Genomic DNA, 26,022 nt, shown 5'->3' on the forward strand with positions numbered 1-26,022 from the left:
ACTCCAAGATCCCTTTCTGCCTCCGTGCTCTCAAGAAGGGAGTTTCCCATCTTATAAGTGTGCTGCTGGTTACTATTGCCCAAGTGCAGCACCCTGCACTTGTCAGTATCGAAACGAATCCTGTTTTTGTTAGCCCACCCCTGTAACCTATCCAGGTCTTGCTGCAGTCTTTCCCTCCCTACTAGCGTGCTCACCTCACCTCAAATTTGGTATCATCAGTGAATTTAAACAGGTTGCTTTTCACCTCATTGTCCAAATCGCTGATAAAGAAATTAAACAGCATGTGCCCAAGGACGAAGCCCTGGGGGACTCCACTGCCCACCTCTCCCTGGGTTGAATATGACCTGTCCACCACCACCCTCTGAGTACGACCCTTCAGCCAATCTGCAATTCATCTGACTGTGTAGGCATTAATGCCACATTTGCTTAGTTTTTTAATGAGGATGGGGTGGGAGACGATGTCAAAGGCCTTGCTGAAGTCCAAAAAGACTACGTCCACGGTGACACCTGCATCCAATGCTTTTGTGACCTGATCATAAAAGGCAATCAGGTTGGTCTGACATGACCTGCCCCTAATGACACCGTGCTGGTTGCCCTTGAGCATCACCCCGGAAGCCGGCCCATCACAGATGTGCTCCTTGAGAATATTCTCAAAGAGTTTCCCTAGGTTTGAGGTAAGACTGATGGGCCTATAGTTGCCCGGGTCCTCCCTCCTCCCTTTTTTAAAGATGGGGACCATGCTGGCTATCTTCCAATCATCTGGTACCTGTCCCGAGCACCACGAGCACTTGTAAAGCTGTGCCAAGGGCCCTGCAATAACCCCTGCTAGCTGCCTCAATACCCTGGGGTGAAGAGCATCTGGACCCGCTGTTATGAACTCCAGCCCCTCCAGAAGCAATCTAGCCCGGTCCTCCCCAACCTGAGGTCTGGAGGCATTCCCCTCGAGTCTGTCTTGCATCACAGCAGGGGGTCGGACCTTGCCTCCTGCCAAATCCCCAAATCTCAATCCCTGTGCAGCTGGTCAGGACCAAACTAAGCACTCCTCCCCCAGCTAGACCATGCCCCTGATTCTGGATCAGGGTTGGGCCATACTCCCTTCCCTATCTGCAGGGCTAGGTTGGTCTCCCCACTTCTCTGACAGGGCTGTCCCCACCCCCTTCCCTCCCACTGAGCCTGGGCCATGCCCCCTTCCTCCACAGGGGTGGGTGCGGGCCTTGCCATGCCTCTTCCGCCCCCCTTCCCACCCCATCACTGCCAAGTTAAGGAGTTTGACTCAACCCTTTTCCTCTCCATGGGGTTGAGTCAAACTCCTTTCCCCTACAGGGCTTCATTGGATCCAGCCTGCCTCCTTCCTCCCTCCCCTGCCTCTGCATGGCCAGATGGTGCCCACTATGCCCACCAGAGCACAAAATCAGAAGCACCAGCTGGATTCAGCCCACAAACGGACCAAGCACTGACAATCCAGCCCAGGCAAAAAGGTTGGGCACCATTCCCTTAGACCATATTTAGACCTCAAGCATACCATGCAAGGTGACAGCTCTCTCAGGGATGCCATGCTGCTCCCTGTGGGCTGCCTCCTAAACCAGAAGCTGTGTAGCCATTAGCGCATGGCACAGCAGGCAGGTCATTTGTCCAGAAGCAAGCTAATTAGCACTGTCTTTCATTAGTGCTAACTAGCCAGCCTGCAGTGGTACTACATGGCTTCTGCTTTGGAAGACAGCCCACACAGAGAAACATGGTGAGTTTGCAAGCATCACTGCCAAGCTAAGTAAGTGTATTGTCTAGTCATAGCCTCAGTCTCCACTGTGAATCTGACCTGGCATGAAAAATGAACAAATAAGTAACCCTTGATCCATGCACTATTTCTGCTGGGTTTATCTTGCAGCTTGCTCACAGATCCTCACTACACATGTTGAAGTGTTGGATTGCCACTGAACAGTACACAGTGTACTCTGCTTCTCAGTCACAAAAACATCTGCTATAAACAATTTTCCACTGATCCTCCTGTCATGATTCATAGTATTCTGTATGAATATCCTTGAGTATTTCTTATTCTTAAAATGCACTGGGATAGCTGTAGTACTGTCATTTAAACAATAATTTTTGCTCCATGCTTAATAAGTGTTTCAACTACATGGATGGTTGACCTGTTCTTCAGTGCATTCTTGTACTTTTTTTTTCTCCCTCTTGCTCTCACATTATTTGAGGTAATATATGTACTAGTATTAATCTTAATTAGGGGCACCCAGGCTCCACAAATGTGAAGCCTGAATGTCCCAAACATTCAGACATTTAGAACTTAACCTAAGCCCTTGAATTTTCATCTGGGATTTATGGAACAGCTCAGTGTTACCTGGATTTCACTTTTCAAAATGCCCTCCATATGCCATTTCATCATCATAAATGGGGGAAATAGCTGACAGACACAAGCAACACCCTTTGTGCAGGGGATCCTTTGTATATACCCAGTGCAGGAACTGGCTCTATACCCACCAGTTCCTATTTAGCAGCACCTAGGTGTGAGGTGCATTCTCACTGTTTGGGGCTGTAGAGCATCCTACCCTTGGTTCTGGGCAGCAGCCATAAAACAAAATAGCCCAATAGTGACTTTCACTTATTTTAGGGGGCAATAAGGCCCTCAGCCAAGTCCAAAATTCAGGAACCACCTTCAATCCACTCCTGTCCCTGGCTTTCCCGCTAGAGCAATAGCATCTTCTGAGATGTAGCTCATAACCTGGCCCCATCTGTTTGTCAAAGTAGCTCTGAGAGTTTTCCATCTCCAGAGTGATTTGCTGACAACACGAATCAGACAGTGGCTGAAGGAAAACTTATAGTGTGGCAAGGAATGGTTGGCAGGATCACACACCAAAACAACCTGAAGGTATTAATATCTAGTGCTGATGATTTGTCAGCCATTAAAACAGAAGGCTGTGTTCACAGCAGGTAGCTTGCCAAGGTAAATTGTTTCTATAGTTCTTTTTAAACAGGCAGTCTCAGCCAGATTAGTTTGAAATTTTTGTAAACGCAGCATGTGCACATAGAGCAGTGATTTTGCAGTTGCCTCCATGTGTTGTGCTTTATTTTTAGTATACAAGGGAAACCATTTGGATTCTCTTAATGCCAGTTTAGTTTTGCTTATTTATTGCTGTTATCATCAGACATCTCTGACTCCTGATGACTCATTTGAATGCAAAGCTGAGCTGAATTGAGGCATGGAGGAAATTGGGATGACTAACACAAAGAATGAAGGTCAGAAGAAAGAAATAAGATGTACAGAGGGAATGAGGTGTTTATTTTTCACAGGTAGATGAGGTATTATATCCTGAGGAAAAAAAACAAATCATAATTAAGGCAGAAGGTAAAACAGGGTGGCACCTCAGAAACTAACCAGCTTTTTTGTGGGCAACAACCTGCTTAGATCATTTAGATGCCAAACTCTTATAAATGTCTCATGAGAATAAGCAATTCTGGATTCTTCAAAAGTTTTTAACTGGGCCAAATTTAGGCAGGTTTTATGAGGATAGCAAAAAGCATGTCCCTGATACCAATACAACCACTACTAAATTTTAAGTCCTTCCTCAGTAGTATGGAGGTGCTAGAGCTTCTCAATGAAACAGATATAAGGGTTGTTTTGTTTTGTTTTGTTCTGTTTTGTTTTGTTGGTGATTCTTTGCGGGGAGGCTAGGAGAGAAGGAGAGGGGAGGAGAAAGCTGACGTGGACTAAATTAGATATTCTTCTCTCATCTCATTGTCAGAAAAAAAACTGAATCCTTTGTTCTGAAAGTTGTTGTTTTTTTAAGTCAACCTGAAGCAGATATCTGGCATGGAAAATTTCAGTCTAAGCAAGTTTGGCAAAGCAATAAGCTAATGAAAGCAGGGTCTTAAAATGGGAAGTCCTCTGTCCCTTAAAAAACAGAATTTTCCTGTAAGATACTTTGGAAAAAATGTCTCTGTAGAGTCCTTTGTTGTGTTTCTTTCATTTTGTTTGCTGCATGCATGATCCGAATCAGCAAGAAACAGCAGTAATAAAATGGAGTCATTAGCAGGCACCAAGCACTACCATTTGCCGTCCCTTAGGTGCTGTGCCTCGTCTATGCTCTTGCATTACTGAGAACCAAACAAACTGGTTTTCACACTCCTATTATGAAGAATTTAATTTCATAATTTTATACTGTATTTTTTTTATTTGAGATTTTCTCTCACTCCCTTTTTTCAATGTAGGAAATCTGAATCCTGTTAGGTTTTAAAGATTTGACTGCATTAGCAGCTGTGGGATTTACTGTGTAACCCTATTACTGATATACTCAAAACGACAACAGAGAGCTAGGAAAAATTAGGATAAAATTTCTCATATCATGATGAAAGAAAGGTATACTTATGTATCTCACTTTCTGTTCATATGCTCTCCTAATAAACCATCTGCTACTGCCACTGTTGGAGACAGGATACAGGGCTAGATGGACCATAAGTCTGACCTAGCATGGAACTTCTTACATTCTGAAATGTAAAAATCCATATACACTATGAAAATAAAGTTATAGGAACTTATATATTGCTGGAATACACATTTTTCCTTGCTTATATTTATCACTTTGGCTTAAGTACTATTTACTGTCTAAAGGAAACTTAGCTCTCCCAGTGAGGCCTGACTTCGGACCTACTTCAGACACAGCCAGATACTCTTTGCAACTGCTACAGTGATTCCCAAGAACATTGCTGTACAAAAGATTGTGGCACATAGCTTGGACCTTTGGAATCTCACTGTTAGGATCAAAGTGCAGCTAATGACATAAGTCCAGATTGCTCATTTGCATTTATTTCCTTTGGACACCAGACAACCCCAGTTACCAGACAACAGCCAGAGCTACTACCTGACCAAAACAGCTCAGTACAGTACATTTTTTCAAGGAAAGTGCATGCCTTAATGCCTCTGTAAGTATCAAGTATATATGGCAAAGTATAATGCTACACCTTTTTTCCCAGAAAATTGGAGATGAGATCATTTATTGATCTTGCAAAGTGAACTAAAAGAGAGATTTTTGCTACAGCGCTGTCTACAAATATTAAGATTCCATAAAACTTTAAAACAAAAAAATATATAGCTAACACTTGGCATGGATTTATAAAAGAATGAATCTTGACAGAGAATTTTGATTTTAAGTCTGTAATAGATGAATAGCAAACAATCCAGTGTATTTATGCATACCAGATTTCACTTAACTACACAACACAGTGCCTGTCCTGATTTTGTGGCTATAGCTTACCATGTTAGTTATCTGTATGTTGGTTAATGGCATAAACCACATAAATGCATAGGAACTCTTCACCCCAAATGTCTACTATACTGTGTAATGTAACTGCATTCCTTTTACCTACATAACTGGTGAAACTTGCTAGCAGCTGTTAAATTAGGGGCTGCTAAAACAGTCCTGAACTATGTCACTTAGGGACATAAGGCATTCTGAGAAACAAGGTGAGGAGCCTTAATGAGGTGTAAAGAGCTTAGCACTAGCTGTTCCTCTAATTAAAAGTATTGTTTACAGCAAATTTCAAAAAGTGTATACCCTGTACTTTTTCAGTCTTGAGTCCATATACATAAACAGAGGGCACTCTAAATGCCAGGTATTCCAATTTTAATGAAGCAAAATGTCATCTACTTCTTTCCCAGATTCCCTGCTATGAGATCATGGGCATTCATTCACCCCTGCTGCTTTTGCCATTGTTTCCCACCCCATCAGTGCTTCTTTCATGTGCTAGAACTTGTTCCTATGCTAAGACCAAGTCTTCTCTCAACCACTTTCTCATGTGCCACACTTGTGAAGTAAAATTACAGGATGTCTGTAATCCTATATCATGTTCCATATCCTGTGCTAGCTGGTACAAATAAATCAGTTTTGATAACTCCAGTAGTAAATAATTCTGTGCCTTTCATAGTTTCATAGTTGGTAGGGTCAGAAAGGACCTGAGCAGATCATCAAGTCCAACCCCCTGCCATGGCAGAAAAGAGTACTGGGGTCAAACAACCCCAGTGAAGTGTTCATTCAGCCTCCTTTTAAAGACCCCCAGGGTAGGAGCCAGCACCACTTCTCTTGAAAGTTGGTTCCAGATCCTAGCAGCCCTGACAGTGAAATAGCACCACCTGATATCTAATCTGAATCTACCCTCTGCCAGCTTGTGACCATTATTTCTAGTCACTCCTAGTAGTGCTCGGGGGAACAGGGACTCCCCCAGTGCCTGCTGGTCCCCTCTGACTAGTTTGTAACAGGCCACTAGATCCTCCCTCAGCCTTCTCTTGTGGAGGCTGAACAGGTTCAGGTCCGGTAGCCTCTCCTCGTAGGGCCTGCTTTGCTGCCCCCTGATCATGCGAGTGGCCCTCCTCTGGACCCTCTCCATGCTGTCCACATCCCTCCTGAAGTGCGGTGCACAGTACTCCAGCTGCGGCCTGACCAGTGTCACACAGGGGGGGATCACCTCCTTGGACCTGCTTGTCATGCATCCATAGATGCATCTCAAGGTATGGTTAGCCATCTTGACTGCATCCCCACACTGCTGACCCATGTTCATATTGAGATCAATGATGACTCCAAGATCCTTTTCTGCGTCTGCACTGACGAGAAGAGAGTTCCTCAGCCTGTAGGTATGCTGCTGGTTCTTCCCCCCCAGGTGCAGTGCCCTGTACTTGTCAGTGCTGAAACCCATCCTGTTCTCATCCACCCATCACTGTAACCTGTCTAGGTCTGATTGCAGCCTATTCCTTCCTTCTAGAGTGCCCACTTCTCCCCACATCTTAGTGTCATCTGAAAATTTGAACAGGGTACATTTTACCCCTTTGTCTAAGTCATTGATGAAGATGTTGAACAGTGCAGGTCCAAGGACCAAACCCGTTGGTCTACCCCTCCAGGTAGAAAATGACCCATCCACCACCACTCTCTGGGTGCAGCCCTCCAGCCAGTCAGTGACCCATCTGACCGTGTAGGAATCGACACCACAGTTTCCTAGTTTTTCAATGAGAATGGGGTGAGAGACTGTGTTGAAGGCCTTCCTAAAGTCCAGAAAGACTATATTCACCACGACACCTGCATCCAGGGATTTGGTGACCTGGTCATAGAAGGCCACCAGGTTGGTCTGACGGGACCTGCCTCTAATGAACCCATGTTGGTTGCCCCTAAGCATAGTCTCCCCTGCTGGCCCCTCGCAGACATGCACCAGGATAATTTTCTCAAAAAGTTTCCCCAGAGCCAAGGTAAGACTAATGGGTCTATAGTTTCCTGGGTCCTCCTTCCTCCCTTTCTTGAAAATGGGGACCACATTGGCCCTTTTCCAGTCCTCTGGCACCACACCAGAGCACCACGAGTGCTCATAAAGCCATCCTAGGGGTCCCGCAATGACCTCTGCTAATTCCCTCAGCTCTCTGGGGTGGAGATCATCAGGATCTGCTGATTTAAATATGTCCAGCCCCTCCAGAAGTTCCCTGACTAGGTCCTCGCTGACCCTAGGCCTCGGTGTGCCTCCCACGGGGCCTATGAGGGTCCCAGTGAGGGGGCATGACCAAGTCCCTACTCAGAAAAATGGAGGGAAAGAAATTGTTAAATAGGTTAGCTTTGCTGTCTGGTGCAACGACCAGATTTACTAGCGTGTCCTGCAGAGGCCCCACGTTACCCAGTACCTTCTTTTTACCCCCCATGTATTTAAAAAAGGACTTCTTGTTGTCCTTGATCCGGGTAGCTAGTCCCAGTTCCATCTCTGCCTTGGCCTTCCTGACCACCCCCCTATAATCCCAAGCAACAGAGGTATAGTGGTGATGGCCCCTCCCTTCCAATGGGTGTACACATCCTTTTTAGCTTGGAGACGTTTCCAGAGGCTCAGAACCAACATAGTCACAGCTTGTGCAACACAGCAGCAAAGAGCAGGCAGGAAGAACTTGATTAGTCCTAGGGAAACCAGAGAAAAAGTAGGTTTCACTAAAACTGTCTACTGAATCACTACCAATCGCAGCTTACAAATGGCTGCTCTCTGACTCTGCTGACACCTTCTAGCTCTTTCTTCATTGCCTTATCTTTTTCTGCAAACTGCATTTTTACAAGAAGAAAACCTGTGGTCCAGCCCTCTGCACAGATACAGCATTTATTATTCCTGAACAATCTCTGACAAATATTTATCCAGTCTTCTCCTGAAAACCCAACACAAAAGAGTTTCCATAACTTCCCTAGGCCACTTGTTCCAATATCCTGCAGTTCCAACTGTTAGGAAGATTTGAGTTTTATTCCTGAGAAGCTAAATCTGCTTTGCTTTAGTTTTAAGTCATTGACTCATGTTCTGCTGCCTGTGAAAAAAGGACAACAGTTGATCTCTTTTCTGTATAACAGCCTTTCAAATATTGGAAAACTGCTCTCATGTCCCCCTTCATCTACTTTTCTCCTAACTAAACATACCTAGTTCTCTCAACCTTTGCTCATACAGCTTTTATTGCCACCCATTACTATCTTTCTTGCTTTTCTGAATCCTCTCCAGTTTCTTTCCCCCTTTCTTAAAATGCAAAGCTCAGACATGAAACAATATCACCTCCCATATGTTGCATACAATACTTCTGTACGAATAATGCAATCCAAAATTGCATTTGCTTTTTTACTGTAATTACATCACACTGCTGACCCCTGCTTGAGCGTGGGTTCCACTATAACCACCAGATGATTTTTGGCAGTATCACTGCCCAACCAGTTATCCCCCATTCTGTATTTGTATATTTGCTTTTTTTGATTTCCTAGGTGTAGCACCTTGCCATTGTACTTGTTAAATTTCTGACAGACCCTTCCTCTTAGCCTTGACAATACCTGCTAAGGTGCCAGCATTAGCTCTGATGTTCATGTTGCGGATGCAAAGGGCACTGGTGCAATAAGCTGATGCTACATCTATTAGGGCCAGGCAAATATGGTCACTGGAGTTTGCTGTGTCAATCGCCCTGATGCCTTAGTGATCAGCATCAATGACTGGTGCAGATTTCAACAGGATTTTCTTTTCCCTGCCTTCCTCTCAGTGGATTAAGTGTGGTGTTCATGTGGAACACTCACAGTTGAGGAATGTTTGGATATTTTGTGGGTGGCTTTTTTCTCTGGATAGAGAGGGCATATTGTCATTTAGTCAAGCTAGGTGAGTCTTACCCAAATGTGCTTCATCTAAAAAGATTTTACATATCAAAGACTTACCAGAGTTGTAGCCTTTCCTCCTAATAAAGAGCCTTAGATGGGGGTGGGAGGAGGTGTCTATCACTGGTTAGGTAAGACAAAAACCCTTGAGGGTTTGAAGTCCACTATGAACTTGAGCACATCTTCCTGTTGTATGGGGAGGTGACATACATACAATTTTTTTAATAACCCCCAAGGAGAATAATAAGATAAAAGAGGGGAAGAATGTCTTCATGAGTTTAGAAATTGAGTTTACAGAGAATATCAGGTCAGATGCTTGCTGGGTTCCAGCTTGCTGCTATGTGCAGTACAGTGGAAGGGAGAGGGGGTCACAACAGCTCTGCCCTCTATTGCCTTGCAGTGAGGGAGATGGTATTGCCATTCAAAAGAATCTGGTCCCATGCCCTAAGGGATCCACACAGCTATATACTTGACCTAGTACATATTAGATGCTTCTATGGCCCCATCACCTTCAGAACTAATCTAAGCACCTCATAATCTGTAACGGATTTAGCTTTACAGCTCTCCAAAGAGGCAGGGAGCTACTAAACCAGCATTTCTCAACCTGTGGATCACAACCCAAAAGTGGGTCACATGAATATATGAAAGGGTTGTGAACAAACTTGAAAAATGGATTCTTCTTTAAAGGAGAAAAACATAGGAAATCGTGGCTCTTCCCTTGCAGGCTGGTAGAGCTCCAGCCTGCAAGGAGCTGCTTGCCCCCCCCCCACACACACACACACCCCTTGCCCCATGCAGTGGAGGGGGAGGGGACAGTGGGTCAGGAATGAGCAGTGGGTCAGGACTAGCCAATGATATTTACAATTGGGTCCTTGTACAAAAGGTTGAGAACCATTGTATTAGACCATTTTACTCTGTATAACAAAAATAGCCAGTTATGTAAAACTGAGAGGGAGATCAGAACAGAAAAAAATACAGTATTCAAAGATGTATGCCAGGGTTCCTATATCACCAGTAACTAAATCCAACCCTGGTAACAAAAGAATACTTTCCGCTTTCTACAGAAAAGTGTTTCTGGATTCTACAGCACACTTCACACCATCTCAAAAGGAAAGAATCAGCCTTGAATTTTTGCTTACAACTGTTTGCTCCATATATCAAAAGCCACAATCATAAGTTGCTGAAGAAATCAAGCAAAGAAAATGCAGTTTGGACTAAGTGGCTCCCTCCTTATTCCTGGGCATTTTGATTATCCTCAGCAAAAATGGGGGGAAGAGAGGAAGAAAAATCCAACAGTATTTATTATTTCTTTTCAAGTTCTGTTTTAGGAGAGCATTAAGAATTAATCTGTGATGATAGTAAGAGAAAACAGCTAAGAGAGATTCTTATAATAATTCAGCTTTAGTAAGCTGTGAAGTTATTAAGTAGCTGGAAAATTTTAAATGTACTTTATTTATATTAACTTATGCTCAATGTTTGAAACAATAGAAACATTCAGGATTTGCATTTAACCATCACCACTGAGAGAGTGGAAGGTAATTTGTACGTAATATTTCATATAATATTATACATTTAATTTTGACTGTGCACTGTGGTATAGATTCCGTTATCAGCTTGATCCAATGTATTTTTGTGTGAATGTCAGCTAAATTTGGATACAGCTTCAAATGCAGACTACATGAGCATAGACAAGTTTTTACTTTTTAATCCTTCAGAAGCTCAAACTATATGAAATAACTTTTCAGTTTTACTTTAGAACAGAAAGAGTTAATCTGTTGTTGTTTATAGAGATTTAGACATGATAAATTAGCCACTAGATGGCTCCTTTGGTGTTTCTTGAATGAGAGAAACCTGTTGAAAAGTACAGGGAAATTCAACAGAAAAATCAAATATAATACTTGAGATCAAGTGAAGTCACTGAATTAGTCCATAGTAAATTCCCCATTTACACAAAATGTAATTACAATAATTTCATTGTGTTGAGTAATGACAATGAAGATAAAACACTGAAAAATAGTCAGAGATAGTAAAACATACTAAAAATGCCAAGCAAATTAGAAGAATATCAGTACTGCTCCTTCCCTATGATCTGAATATACTAACTTTGTAAGATAAAGAAAAGATATTTTAATTGTACACACAAAGCAATGAGGACTTAGGAACTGATAGAGCCAAGCTAAAGAAAACACAGCTTGGGGTTAGCTGGGCTCCCTCTGTATTTCCATTTACCTATATTCTCTGTGTAGATTTCTGGTAGAAGGCGAGGGAATCCAATTGTACTTGGAATTGTTTTTCTCTTTTTCACACTTTCGTGCTACAAGGTATATAAGCTTATAATTAACATGCACTGAGATTCAAAGGAAATACTACAATGATAACATGCTTAGAACTGCAATGAAAATTCATTTAAAAATCAAGTTCAAGAGCTTCTGAGTTCATACTTGGGTCTCTTCATACACATAAGTGCACACACACCCACGTGCAAAATACCACATACTTTCAATTTAGGTTTTTCAGTAAAATGGGACAGTGCAAAAGACCGTACATATTCAGTTTTTGCACATAACTAGTTATTATTCCAGTTCTTTGGGATCAGAAAACATAGTGTTTGTATCTCAAATGTTATTGTGATGCTACAATACAAATATTATGATGCTATACACGCTATACAAATAGTGCAACATTAAAACAGCTGCTTAAGAATGCCAAACTGGAAGGGACCTCCTGGATTATTGGGTAGTCTTTTTCTAGAACAGGAAACTATACCACTTCACACTTTTTATTAATTGATTAAGCTCCATCTTAAAAGTAATTAGGTTTTTTGCCTTTACTACGTGTATTGGAAAGCTATTGCAAATCCTCACTACTCTGGTAGTTTCACATTTTCTTCTAATTCCCAGGTTAAGTTTATTCATGCCAGGTCATACTGTTCTGCTGCTCACTTTACACAACTATTCCCACTAAAGCCAATGGGACTGCTAGTCCAATAAGTAAATCAAGGCAAAAATGGGTGAAATTTGTCCCCTTCTTTCTTTTTTGGAAGTGCTGGTTCTTCAACCCCGATTTTATTTTTAAATGCCTCCTTAAATTGCATACCTATTACAATTATTTTGTTTAATGGGCTATTTGTGATTGAGACTTATGCTAAAACAAGGAAGATATAAAGAGTTATAACATTTTCAGAGCTATGCCTTGTTAAAACCAACCCAACAGAAACAGAAACAGCAGTGCTTTTTCCAATTTAATTCAAGTCATTCAGACGGCTGTCAGTATAAGGTCATCAGTATAGATAATCAAACTTCAGTCAATCAAACTTTTACTGTAGTAGAAACTTCATCGTTACACTCTGCTCTGACCACGTGAAAAGATACATTAATAAAATTTAAGGCTGGAAAGAATCATCAGACCATTTGGTCTGACAACCTATATATCACAGGTGATTAAACATCACCTATTTAATCTACTGAGCACAGTAACTTGTGTTTGACTAAAGCAGATCCTCCAGAAAGGCATCCAGTGCTGCTCTGAAGCATCCAGAGACAGAAAATTCACCAATTCTTCGGCAGTTTATGAATAATCCAATGGTTGTCCGTGGTTACCCCAATGGTTAATCAGGCTCAACATGACAAGAGTGCATTATTTCCTATTTACATCTAGTTTCTGCTTCCACCACAGGTTCTTATCACACCTGTCTGCTCCTTATTAGAGAACCCTTTGTTACCCAATATTCCCTCCCTCTGGAGGGACTGATTCTTTGTAAACAGCTCCTCAAGCTTCTTCTCATTAACCTAATTGCTCTAATTAGCTCCCATTTCTCACGGTGAGGCATCTTCTTCAGCTCCCCCATCAGTTTTGTGCCTGTTTTCTGCACCCTCGCCAAACTGCGAAAAGCCTTATCAAATTATAGACACTGGAACTGGACACAGCATTCCAGTAGCAGTATTGCTCTTTAGGTGTCCACAGATCCCATTAGCCCTTTTTTGGCCCAACAGTATAATAATGGAAGCTCATGTTGAACTGCTTGTCCAAAATGACCATTCAATCCTATTCCAGAGTTACAGGTTTACAAGATACATCCCCACATTATACAAGTATGGCTTGCATTCCTTACTTCTATAAATACAACTTTGCTGTTGTGTATATTAAAATATATTTTATTTGAATGAATCCAGCTTATCAAGTGACCCAGCTTACTCTGTATGATTGTCCTGTCATTATTGGTACTTATTCTGCCAATCTTTGTGCTGTTTTCTGTTCCAGCTGATAAACACATCCTTTTCACTAACTGTTATTTTTCGCCTGTTTTGGGGCCAGATCCTGCCCTCCTTACTTGGGCTAAATATGACTTTATGCTATGAACAGTCCCACTGACATAAAAGTACTATTCAACATGATGAACAGTGGTAAACTCTGAGCTTCTAAACTGGAGCAGCGGTTTTCCTTCAGTCTGCACTCTGTTGCTAGCAATCTGACCTTCACTTCCCAGATAAACTGACACAGACATATATCAAAAAAGGAAAAAAACAGCTTTTAACGTCAACTCGCCATAATGTAACACAATATTCTGCCGCAAAACTATGTTACCCATACAAACATTAAAATTGAGAAGAATGAGTTGCATTCCTGGAATTTTTACAGTAAGGCAAAACATTTCCATTATGTTTCACAGGATATTTTGTTGTTGTTTCCACATTAAAAGGGACACCGGAGACCTGGCATCTCTTAACGTCATTCTATATGAGATATTACATTTATGGATTCTCTGCAGCTGCAGTGTGAGCCACATTCCACCACCTCATCCAGAAAAAAACTTATATGTCTTAGTAAGTGCAAAAATATTAATGGAAATGAAATATAGTCCCCCTTCCTCCGAAATGGGATATTTTTAGCCTAACTGCTCTAAATGTATTCTACTGTTGGGGGGGAGGGGAGACCGAAACAAGAAGCTACGGAGAGAACTGCAAAAATACGCTCTCACTTTCCAAATAGTGCTAAATGCAAACAACTAAACTTACATGGGATTCAAACTTGACCAAAAGTGATAAATTTCTTTCTAGTATATTTCAGACTCTTATTTTCATTCACGGTCTGTTTGTTAGGTTTTTGTTCATTTACAGATTCTGCGTTTAGGCTTGCTTTCCCCAGGCATACATCTCTTCATTTTTTTCCCATGCATACAGTTTTTAACTTTTACACCACCAATTACGCTATTGCCAAACACCAGCCATTTTGTTTTATGTCATGTTATCGCTTATAGTCTAATAACTTGCTTATCTCTCCATTGATCAAATTACACAGTCTTTTATAAAAAGAGACAATTCAACATATGTGTGTCTCAATTCTAATTTGCACTTTGTAGCACATTAAAATAAGGCAAGAGCAAGATTTACCTGTAAAAAGTTGGAGGGGCAGCTTCCCTCATTCCAAAGCCGCTTTGATCATTTTCAAGGTAGTACGGTACTTGTTGGCTATGGTGATGAATGAACGGAGAGAGCTGGGGCGCAGTTTGTAAGAACACCACTGGGCTCGGTGGGACATTGTTCAGTGAATGAAACCCTCCCAAACTGCTGGATCCATATGATTCAGAAGTAGGGGCATAACTGAGGCTAGTAGAGCTGTACACTGGAGCAGCAGTGGCAAAATCGTAAGTGGTGCCTTCTGGGTAGTTAAAAATGCCTGTCTTGTTGCTCTCCACATACATCTCACTGAGCGAACGATCTAAGGGAATCTTCAGCTGAGGTCTGCTCAAAGTCTCCAGTTCAGTGCCTTGAATCTGGTGCAGCAGAGTAACTCCAGAGGTTTTGGTGTGAAGGGTCATGGTCATTGTTAATGGCAGCGAGCAAGAGGCATATCGGTTTTTATTGTCAGCAGACGAATCAGCAGCTGGTAGCCTACCTGAAAAAAGAACAGATCCTAGTCTGAGGCTCCACAAATATCATGTTAAGGCAGCACTGCACAGGTATTCATGTAATCTCAGCAAGGAGGAGCATACATTCAAATACAGCACTAGCACTGAGAAAACTCCCCCCCCCCCCTCCTTTCTCTGCAACTTTTAAGTACTTCTCATCTGAGCTAATATGCATTACAAAGGTGCTGGCCATAGGCCAGGAACTCTTGCCTTGTGCTGACATTGGTTTAAACATCACTTCAGAAGCAATTAGTTTTGGAGTGATACCAAATAATTGTCCTACTACACTTTACTTCGCTCTTATTAGTTGTTTAATTTTTCACTTCACAGGGCCCTGATGCTCTACGGTGCTTAAGGCAAAACAGTACTTATATCAAATTAGGAAGACTAGTCCAGTGGTCAGTCAGATTACTGCTTTTTATTTTCCCACCAGGCTCCAATCTATCTCTGCTTATCTCTTCTCCCGTTTGATTCATTTTCATGTTTGCTAGAAATATGTAATGTGTACATTGTAATGACCCTGGCTAGGACTGTGCTGTAACTGAGATATGGCTGAGTACAATGTGTGTGTACATGTGTGTGTGTATGCAGCTAGTCACAGTCAGTAAAACTCCATTTAGAAGAAATTGATGGATCTACTATATCTATGTAGGAGAAAAGGCACATAAATACACTTTCTGCAATTATGATTATTCTTGTTATTTAACTGGCAGCTGAATGCAAGAGGAAAAAGAAAATCCTTTCAGATTCTCCTGTACATCTCTGCCTGCTTCTTGTTCATTATGTAAAATCAGAGCAACATAAGCTTAAATATGAAATAAAGCATCAATTAGACCTTGCCATATTGAATCCCAGATAGCTCATCAAAAATAGGGTTAATTATGTGAAACATGAATTGAATATTAACAAATTTAATAGGAGTATTTTCTTCCTGATTTCCTAGTGATAAACACTTAGGACACGTCAACTGAGACACCAGTTTAGAAAATCCAAAAAAATACAAAAGGTCCAATTTTTCAATAAAATAAAAATGTCCCTCTTAAAGTTACTTTAATACTAAGCAAGAAAAACAGAATTATACTGAAAAAGTGTGGCATGCATGTGTCTCCTGGTAATCTTTTTTCATTGTATTTTAACTTAACAAACTGTTGGTCCTGCACCAGTCTAATGAAAACCTCTGAAAATTGTTGCAAGATCTCTAGCAATGCTATTATGGTCTGTGGTTCCGTTGGTACAATGGATTGGTTTAAATACCTAACACACAAATACAGGGTATGTTATTAACAAATAAGTTAACATGGCTTGAATATTAATATAAATCATACCAAAATAACTACATGCATCAGACAACCATTTGAAAATCATGTTAATCAAATAGGGTTGAAAGAAGTATAGAAATATCTTTGCAAGTTTTAACATGAATTAGTTTCAAATCAACTTTACAATAAATGGTTTAACCTAAAGAAAATAACTATTAATATAACATATCAGAGTTTTTGCTAAACAAGAAAAAAATAACCTGTACTTGTACGATTTCACAGAAACATACTCAAACTCTGCATACACACAGCAGCATACACTTCAATGTATATGTACTTGATAGATTCCCCCCACTTTCTACTCCCAACTCAAATTTCAGACTGTAGACTTTGATCAAATAGATAACAATGTTTAAATAAGGCTGAACTAAACACATACCTAGTTTTTTAAAAAAGATCAGACAATCATACCCAGCAGTACAGAAAGTCTTCTAAGAAATATTCTGAAAATATGTCAAAATGTGCAAATGTGTGTAAGAAAGAGCGTGCGTGTGTGCACGCGTGCATGTGCATGTGCAGTGTGCATGTCAGTTTTTGCCAGGGCTCATGAAGCAAGCATAGCTCTCAGCAGCTTCCTGAATACAAGAGCCAGTAGCTGTGCTACACAGACCAAAATGCATGGCAGTTTATAAGTTTAAGGTTAGTTACTGCATGCAGAGTCATTTAGCATATCTTGAATATATTTAAACCACAACATTATCTAACATGATCTGCTCTTATACTGCATAATTTGAGAATTATGATTAATTTTACTATTAGGAGGGTAGTACAGATTTCTAAAATATGCTACACTTGTACATTTAAGGTTTGATTTAAAACACTGTATGATTTTATATTGTTTTATTTGAAAGATATGAATGATATCAGAATATAATAAATGTTACATTGCCCTATAGTTGCAAAAACAAAAGTGACTTGACTTTTGAACACAGTGCCGTGAAATTTGAATGTTTAAAAGCAAAAACAAATGGCATTTTCACTGAATTTGCCATGGGGGGAGGAGGTTAGGAGACTAAAGCTAAATTCCATCATTTACAACTATTTGCTAAATGGCATTGAAAGGCTTTGTGTGGTACAACAAATGAAAACAATAGTACAGAACCCCGTCTTTTCCCCTTTATAACACTTTGGTTCAAAGTCTCCGTACCAGCTCTGTGTAGGCTAGTGTATGGAGCTGCAATGATGGCATGCAGGGCAGGGTCCAAAAGAAGGATGAAAACATGGAAGTAAAATTTACCTGTACCCAGTAACAGCTATGCAACTGATGCAGAGTGTCTGCAAAGAAATTTAAGCTGTAACCAGTTGTCAGTGTTTCCTGCAACACCCAGCCTACCTAGAAGGTACCTGTCCTGCTGAAAAGGGGCTTAGCAAGCCCTGACAACTACTCTGGAAGTGAGCTTGTTACCGCACCTGAATGGAAGGGAGGTGGGAGTGGCTCTCTTCAGTGAGGATCTAGGGGGCTGGACTAAGCAACTTCTGTTGCAGGACACCGCCAAACCTGGAAAGAAGTTGCCCCCAGATCTTCTTTGTTGCTGTTTGTTTCAGGAGGTTATTTTTTGAAAAAAGTTATTTACTTTGCAGCACATAAGACTGGTGAAAAGTTTCTAATAACTTGTAATATTTTATACGTTTACTTTTTTCTGTAAATCTCAAATCAATTTGTAAAGTTGTAGGTCATATTTTACAGATAGGTCTAACACGTTTAAAAGGTTTTGTGCACAATCTTGCACACACAAAAATGAAAGCCCCAGAATTTGAAACAAGGTCTTTGTGCTTAGAGGCCAGAGCTTATTCCGCTTTGTACAAATCCAGCCTGGTCACTCTGATTTATTGATTCTTAGATTTCCCATCTGCAAAATATACCTAATACTCGTACTTGGCACTTTTGCTTCAGTGGATCCCACAGTTTTTAATAAAAAAGGGCACAGTATCCCATTTTACAGACATCCTGAAAATAATTATGTGATTTGATAACATTTGTGTGGGCAGTTTTTAAAATACAAATTGCCACTTACAGTCTGTGCATTAAGGATACATATAATTAACTAAATGGTTAATTTAGCCCACATCTGCTTGCTACAATGCCTGTCCTTAACTCATATGGATCAAAAGTGCTTTAAATATCAAGTAATATCAACTCTACTGATTTCAGACCCAGTGCTTACACTACTAATGCACGTTCAGTTGTAGCCTAGCTACCAAATATCTTGGTGTCCCATTTCTCACATTTGAAAAAGGCTATCTTGCTATATATTTACCTAGAACTCACATACAGGACAAGGCCATCTCTCTCTCTCTCTCTCTCTCTCTCATAAAATGTGAAGAGAATTTATTTTGAAAAGCTTAATTTGTGACATAGTGACATTAGACGTTCATCTCTAAATTAAGCATTTAGATCAGTTTTATCTAATTTGCAAAGAGTAGGAATATGAAAATAAAAGTAGTTATCATGCAAAAGTGGATAAAGAAGCTAATACAAGAACAGGTAGGGGAAAGAGAGAAACACGGGGTACTGCAAAAGGAGAGTCAAGCCTCTGTGGGCATGTCTATACTTGCATATTAATACATATGAATGAACTCCGGAGCTTATCACTCCAGAGATTGTTCCTGGGTGCATGTCTTCAAATGCGCCTGGAATCACAGCACATTCAGCTAAGTCAGAGCAGCCCCTGCTGGCTCGGGGCCTAGGGAGTCAGTTTGCCACTCTAACCTGGCTCAATATGCTGCAGAGGGGCTTGCTCTGGAATGAGGATGCTTCACTGTAGGGCTAGGCAGCAGGCAGCCCCTGCACTGAAGCACCTTCATGTGCCAGCCAGCTGGGGCAGTGTTTACATATGTGCTGCTGTGGAGTTTTTTACTCTGTATCAGGGAAGTACTTGTACGTATGTCTCACATTTACACATGTGCTTCTATTACGCTGCAGTAAAGTAATTTACTCTGCAGCAGGATAGTACTTGTATTTACAAAGGACTTGTATTTACAAGTACAATCCTACTTCAGAGTGACTTTACTGCAGCCTAATAGGGGTGCATGTGTAGACGTGAGACATTTACTGTGCAGCTGATTAGTGTACTGCACAGTAAAAGTCTCATGTAGACACACTCTGTAACTGCAATGTATACACTTCATTTCAACAAGAAAATCAAAGCAGAAACTAGCTATACATATGCTGACTTTCATGGTGAGCCCAAAGCCTACTAAGATTCTGAAATCAGTCTGCATTTAGATGTGTATCTTTTATTAATTCTAATTGAAAATGCGTAACTAACTCCTCTGTACTGCTTTAATATTTCAACCTAGAAGTTTGCTGTTCAAGACACTTCAGAGCTACACAGTCCAGGTCAGTGTTTCCATAATGAAGGATTCACTCTGAACTATGGTGGATAGAATAAAATACAGAATGGACTAACTAAATACAACTTTATGGTTAAAATAAATATTATTTGAAGTTCATGGATCTCTCTTAACTTGAGAATTGTATTGGTATTTTTTTTTCCCATACTGATAGCAATCCAAACCATTTCAGGTCACTAATAAAATCTGCTGGTTTGTGGTTATCACAATTCTTCTAACTTGGTTGATGAAAACTGATCCTCTAATTATCTTAATATGATAAACATCAAAGTAGCAGCTGCATTCAAGCTGAGTGTTGGTTCTATTTTTTCACTGACAATAAACTGATCAGCTAAAACATAATACTAAACCAAATTTAGGATGCTACAGTGACAAAAACATGGGTATACTTCTATTAAAACACCAACCTTGAGACATAGATGAGGGGGAAAAAACACAAAGGAAGAAGTAGCCTTTGCACTGATAAAAAATGAAATGACACCAACAGGATGGTACATGGGCTACTGAAACAGAAAAGGGCAAATTGGTGGACAGAATTATGAAAGAAATGACACAGATCCTTACCATAAGAATGAAAAGGAAATTTGAGGGTGTCCAATCTTCTCTGCATTCTCACCTCTAGAAGTTTCTGACTAAACTAAAAGTCCCAGTTGAGAATTGGGGAGTGCTAGATAAGAAAGTCACACTTAAAAACCAAACAAAAACAAACAAAAAGATCTAGCATGACCCTGAAACAGATTCTTGATGCTGGAAAAGAAGCTACAGCTATTTAAGAGAGGGAGTGATTAAGGTAAAGCAGCTGTTACATACAAATTATTAGAACTGCAAAGAATCCAAAAGATACTGAAGTGTCCCAATCTACTTCTCTCCTCTTTTTCCCTGGCTTCAATTTTATTAGGAATCACAGCAAAAATAGCAAGCTCAGAATTAAGGGTATACTGTAAGTTTGCCCCAAAATTTGCTGAGCATGAGACCATACACTTCATTGGTTTGACCCCACACTATAAAAACAGAAATGTTTTTAGCTGCTGCATTTAAAAAAAAGAATCGATTGCACATAATAGAAGAAAGAACACTGTGTTTTTCCAAGAATCCTCCATAGTACTGCAGAAAAATAATGCTGCTTTATTTGCCCAGTGAGGAAACTCCTAGAGATAGACACTTAGGGAACAGCACCATCTATCCAACTACTTTATAAATCTTCACTACAAAGGAACATAAAACCTTCAGACCACCAGACCAGTCCCTTAGGAGCTCCTTACACCATTGGCAAAAGATTAGCTCCTCAATATATTACTTAAGGCTTATAATGTTTGAATCTCCACATGTTGACCTGGGAAACATCTGTTCTGCTGTTTCCTGGTAACCTGCTGTAAACATGATTAGGACTAAGAGGCTGAGACCTAGGATGCCCAGTTTTACATTTAAATGCTAAGTTAGCTTATATAATAATGGGGGAATGGCTAATTTCTTATGCAAAAAGTTTATCTAAATTCCCAAATGAAAAATATAGATGCTGGAAACAGCTGCTTAAATATTTTTTAAATTAAACAAATGTGTATGAAAAAGTTAAGTTGGTTAATTTTTATAATTTTTATACATTACAGTTCTTGGTGATTCTTCCTGCTTGCTCTTTATAGTAAATGAGGATGTACTACATTTTTTTTTCACTGATTAACAGAACATGCTGCTTTTAATATGATCAAACTGTTAAGGGGAGGTGGAATTGATCATATATTCTGTTCCTGAAATGCCTATTTCATTCAAAAACTGATCAAAAGAAAACTGTGAGCAAGACAGCTAGCATTAGCTCTCATTAAAGTTGCCTTTTGCTTTCTATTTTAAAAGCTATTTTTCAGTTACTTGTAGCATTACTAAACTTTTAGCCACACAAGCTCGAATTTTAAACATTAGCATCTACTCACTCTTAAATGTTTTGGAAAATTTGAGCCAAATTTGAAGCCATTTCTGGGCATGAGGTTAGGGAGAAACGCCCTGTTTAGCCTAGGGGTGTCAAAGATACACACACCACATCTGGCCCATAGAGACTTACCATCTGGCCCCCGGTACTGCCTGAAGGTCCAGATGGAACTGGTCTGGTGCATGCTGTGTGTGGTCCACAGGGCCAGTCTTGGGTGTGCTGCATGGGGTGCCAGTCCAGGACATGTGCTTCATGTGGTGCCCGTGCCAGAGCAGCCCTATGTACTGGCTCCAGGGCTGGTGCAGATGGGTTCACAAACCCATCCTGAGCCTTGGAGCCAGCGCGTGCCTCAGGCTGGCCCTGTGCACCACCACATGCAGCATGCAGGGACTGGATCAGCACATGCTGCATGTACTAGGTGGGCTGTTCTGAGACCCACACGCAGCACTGTGAGCTGAATGACAGGGCTCTCCCTAAGATAAACAATGCCTTTCTTCCTAACTTTGCTTCTCAAAATGGTTCCTTTTATCTCAAATGTTCCTAAACATTTCAAAGAAAGGTAGGCTGATATGTAATATTTGAGCCTGCATGGCTAAAAGTTTGGACCAGGGCACGCAGGAACAGTTTGTAGAACTTATCCAGCCCACCGACTGGCCCTGCACCCTTCATCTGGTCCACAGGGCTGATACCCCTGGTTTAGGCCATGCTAAAAATTCTGATAAACTCCTCTTTGAAATGCTCTTAGCAGTTCACGTAGGAATGAGCTGAGTTTCCTGGGGTCTGAGATGCATCATCACCAGCCTTTTCTATTTGGGAGTAGAAAAAGAGACCTCTTCCCCAGTGCTGATGTGGAACCTCTTCTATCACATCCAAAGAGTGACGAAAAAGACATTTGTTTAAATAGGACCTCATAAAAAGGGATGGGGGAAGTTGTCAGAAATAAGCATGGAGATGAACTAGATGGTATAACCAGTTGAAAATTTGTCCAAGACCATAAGGTCTGTAGTAATACAAGCTAATGTATGTATTAAGCCAGCCAAGTAGTTCCTCCCAAAGGGAGCTGGAATCACAAAAACTGGTTCAAATCTCTTGCCAGCCTTATCAAAACAACTATTTATGCCCCAAAGTAGAATGAGATGACTGGGACATCATGGTGGGTTGCTTTCGCCTCTTTCACCTCTAAGAAGTGCTGTCTTGGTAAGTTAGAGTATCTGTAGTAGAGAAAAGAAGGCTGCAGGATCAGTCTTTGAGGTACATCTGGCTGTTGTCTTATATGCTTCCTTTTGGGCACCAGCATGTAAGTGCCTAAAGAACAGGATGTTGCCCAAGAGTCCTTCAAAGTATGAAGCACATCACTTGCCTTGGTGCTGAACTACTTTGCTCCCTATAGCAATAAGTCTTCCACAGTGGCCTGTGCTTCATGTGAAAACCCTAATCCTTGCATCCAGCATTTCTCAAATGTGGTGCTTATAACTCCACTGCTTCAGTGCTCATGACAAATCACTTTCTGGGCTCCAGCAGTGGACAAACCAAAAAAAAGGAATGCAGTAGTCCCATTCAGACCATGAGCAAGGCCAGAGTATAATAGCAAACCCAATATCCTAGGTCTAAAATAGAACAAAATAGCATTGGGTAACAAGGAAAACACAATAGTCTCGTTGTGTGTTTACTTACCTTTATGAAGGCCCTGGCATCTAGTAGTCTCTGGTTAGGTCCTGGCATTCACAGCCAATTTCACAACCATGCCTTCTTTTATAATGACAGGATAGGCCATCCCCTAGGGGAAAATGTTCTGGCTAATATCTAGATGCAGGTGTTTCTATTTGTGTGTTTTCCATGACAATACTGCCTGCTATTTCTGAAGCATCTTGCTGCAGGATAAATTTCAAAGACATCTGAGCTACACAAGACAGTTCTTTGCACAGTCTTTCTAGAAGGCCTTTTCACACATTTCAAAGTAATAGAACCTAGGGCTTCAATCTTTAATCATATCCATCAGGGAGGTTGCTACTATGATGAATCTCAGCACAAACCTACAATATTTTGCAAGTCCCAGGAATTTCCAACTCTTTTTTTTTTTGGATCCTTGGAGCATTTAAGTCCTAATTCTGGTCCTTTTAGATAAGGTGCCATGTACAAACTCTCCAGAACCTTCCTGAATGGCAGGAGGATTATACAGTAGACATGCAGCATTTTCCTTTTATTTGGTTATTTCAAATGAATTGGCCTCCCCCATGTTGTTACAGTATTTTGTTAGCTTCTGACACGTCACCAACTGGTTGGACTCCATACCAGGAAGTAGCAAGACTTCTCAGTCTCCAGATTTAATTATGCATGTGCTAGAACCCTTGTTGGTGGACCATCCCTGATCCTGTTGAGCATTAAGGAAATTCCTCCAGTCCCAGGAACAGAGAATTGGAAGGAGCTCCTGGGCCATCAATTCTAGTCCCTTGCATTCATAGGCAATCAGACTTACCTGTGGAACCCCCCAAGTCACCACTTTAACACTACCCTCCAACACACACAAGACACACAACCAAAAAAAACAAGAACACCATACAACGTACTCTCTGTAAAAGAAAGAGTCAAGGACACTGCCAAAATCCTGCCACTGCAATGACTGAGAAGCAATTGGCCAATAGGTGCTCAACTGATCTTAGGGGGATCATGCCACATGCTACAGAGGAAATAAAATATACCACAGTCCTTGCCAATCTCATGTAGAGGGAAAATTCCTTCCTGACTCCAGACTTTCAGGGAGCTTGAAGTTACATTACACGTCTTTGTCTTATGGCTCTGTTCTCACAATAGGTTCAAGATAACCCACAGCTGTATCCAATGCAGGAGTTAAAAGAGGGAATATGCAGTATATGACTGGATACCTCCTACACAACAAATAAGAGGGGAGTTAGGAATTGGTCATAGTGGCTGGGGTCCAAAGCAATACATTTTTCAGCATCTTTTGCAAGGTCTGGTTGACGCACTCCCCCAGACCACCTGTTTGCCAATGAAGTCTGAGAGGTCATCATTTTCACCCTGCTATGTACAGGTTTCCCTTGCTTTATGTGGGTTCTGTATGTGCAAATTCACTCTTAAGCAATGGCCCTTTTTATACTAAAAATTTGTTATATGCAAGGTAAATTCGCTCTTATGTGATCAGTGTGGCAGAAGCCCACAGTCAGCTGCTTTGTGCAGTGCATTGTGGAAGTGGCACGCACCAAAATATGGTTTCCTGTGTGGATCTGTGCTCCTCATTCATTGTCTGTGACACACGTTTCTCCCTATTTTCATAGTGCCCTGTGCTTGTGTGTACTGTCTGCTGTTGGTGAATACCAAAATTCTCTTGTAAAAGTGGTAGAAATGGGTCTGGGAGGTCAGTACAATTGAGGTCTTGAAATGTATCACTATTAATTACATTGTAAAGTGGGTTCCCTTTACGCAAATTCAAGTTATGCACCGTTTTCCAGGAACGCATGTACAGCATAAAATGAGGGAAGCCTGTATGCCTTTCACTAAATCGTGACATGAAGTTGGTCACAGAGTAGTTTAGGCTTCCCAAGGCACTCTGGCCCTGACAAAGAACCCCACCAATTCCCTGCTGATAGCCTATACATCAGTAGAGTACCCAATGATATTATTTCTGGGTATCTTGTGGAATAACGAAATACCATTAGTAGTTCTTGATATCTCACTGTACTTTTCTCTAGGGGCCCAACCAGGTCATTAGCTAGCCTTTCAAAAGGTTGTCCACCAAAGGAAGAGAAACTTAAGGGGCTTTTCCCGCCTTTTTAGGAAAAATATGTTAACAGAGCAGGGAGGCACAAAAGCCCTAGATCTTTTTATAAACCTCAGACTTGAAGCAGCCAACATGAGTGGCCAGGGTTTTCTCATGGCCAAGATGGCCTGCAGAAAGAAGGGCACAAGCTAAATGCTGAACTTCCTACCAACTGAGTCTTGGAACTGAGATCTGTGATCAGATCTCCTCCCTCTTTCTCCCACTGGTAAAGTCCTTATGCCTGGGGCCCAAACTTATGCTATGAATGGATTAATAATGGCTTCTTACTTCCCTATGTACTACCAGCAGCAGGGCCAAGGCCCATTTCTCCCTCTTTGTCTCTAACAAGGTTGGAACACTGTTAGGATTTCTTGCAGGGAAGTGGTACCATTAGATGAGTTTTAGAAAGCTTCTTGTTGGATGCTTTTTCCTGGATCCTTGTCTACCCCTACCAGGTCCAGGGGCTTATATGTCCTCCTCCACTGGACTCCCAGGTGCCCCCAAATCTTTCCAGCATCTTTGTAAAGGCCTTGTCACACCTTACACTATGAGCCACAGTGTTAGTGTTGCTTGGAGTCTGGAACAGTTACAACTTGAGGCTA

General features: G+C 41.1%; 1 protein-coding gene across 3 annotated transcripts in view; it reads right to left on the minus strand.

Annotated features, from left to right (window-relative positions):
- ESR1 (estrogen receptor 1) overlaps nt 1-20,375 on the minus strand; it is a 214,190-nt gene extending 193,815 nt beyond the window's left edge. The window contains exons 1-2 of one of the 3 annotated variants that reach the window (XM_019550066.1): nt 20,289-20,375; nt 14,534-15,038 (exon numbers count right to left, since the gene is read on the minus strand). In XM_019550066.1, the coding sequence (XP_019405611.1) occupies nt 14,534-15,038; nt 20,289-20,334 (551 nt within the window). In that variant the 5' untranslated portion in view covers nt 20,335-20,375. Of the gene's footprint in view, nt 1-14,533; nt 15,039-16,749; nt 16,874-20,288 lie in introns of those variants that run through there. The other 2 variants (XM_019550065.1, XM_019550067.1) reach the window with 2 other exon arrangements.
- Nucleotides 20,376-26,022: the final 5,647 nt, after the last annotated feature.

This window comes from Crocodylus porosus, unplaced genomic scaffold, assembly GCF_001723895.1.
Source record: "Crocodylus porosus isolate Cpor-Errol unplaced genomic scaffold, CroPor_comp1, whole genome shotgun sequence".
NCBI classification, from domain to species: Eukaryota; Metazoa; Chordata; order Crocodylia; family Crocodylidae; genus Crocodylus; species Crocodylus porosus.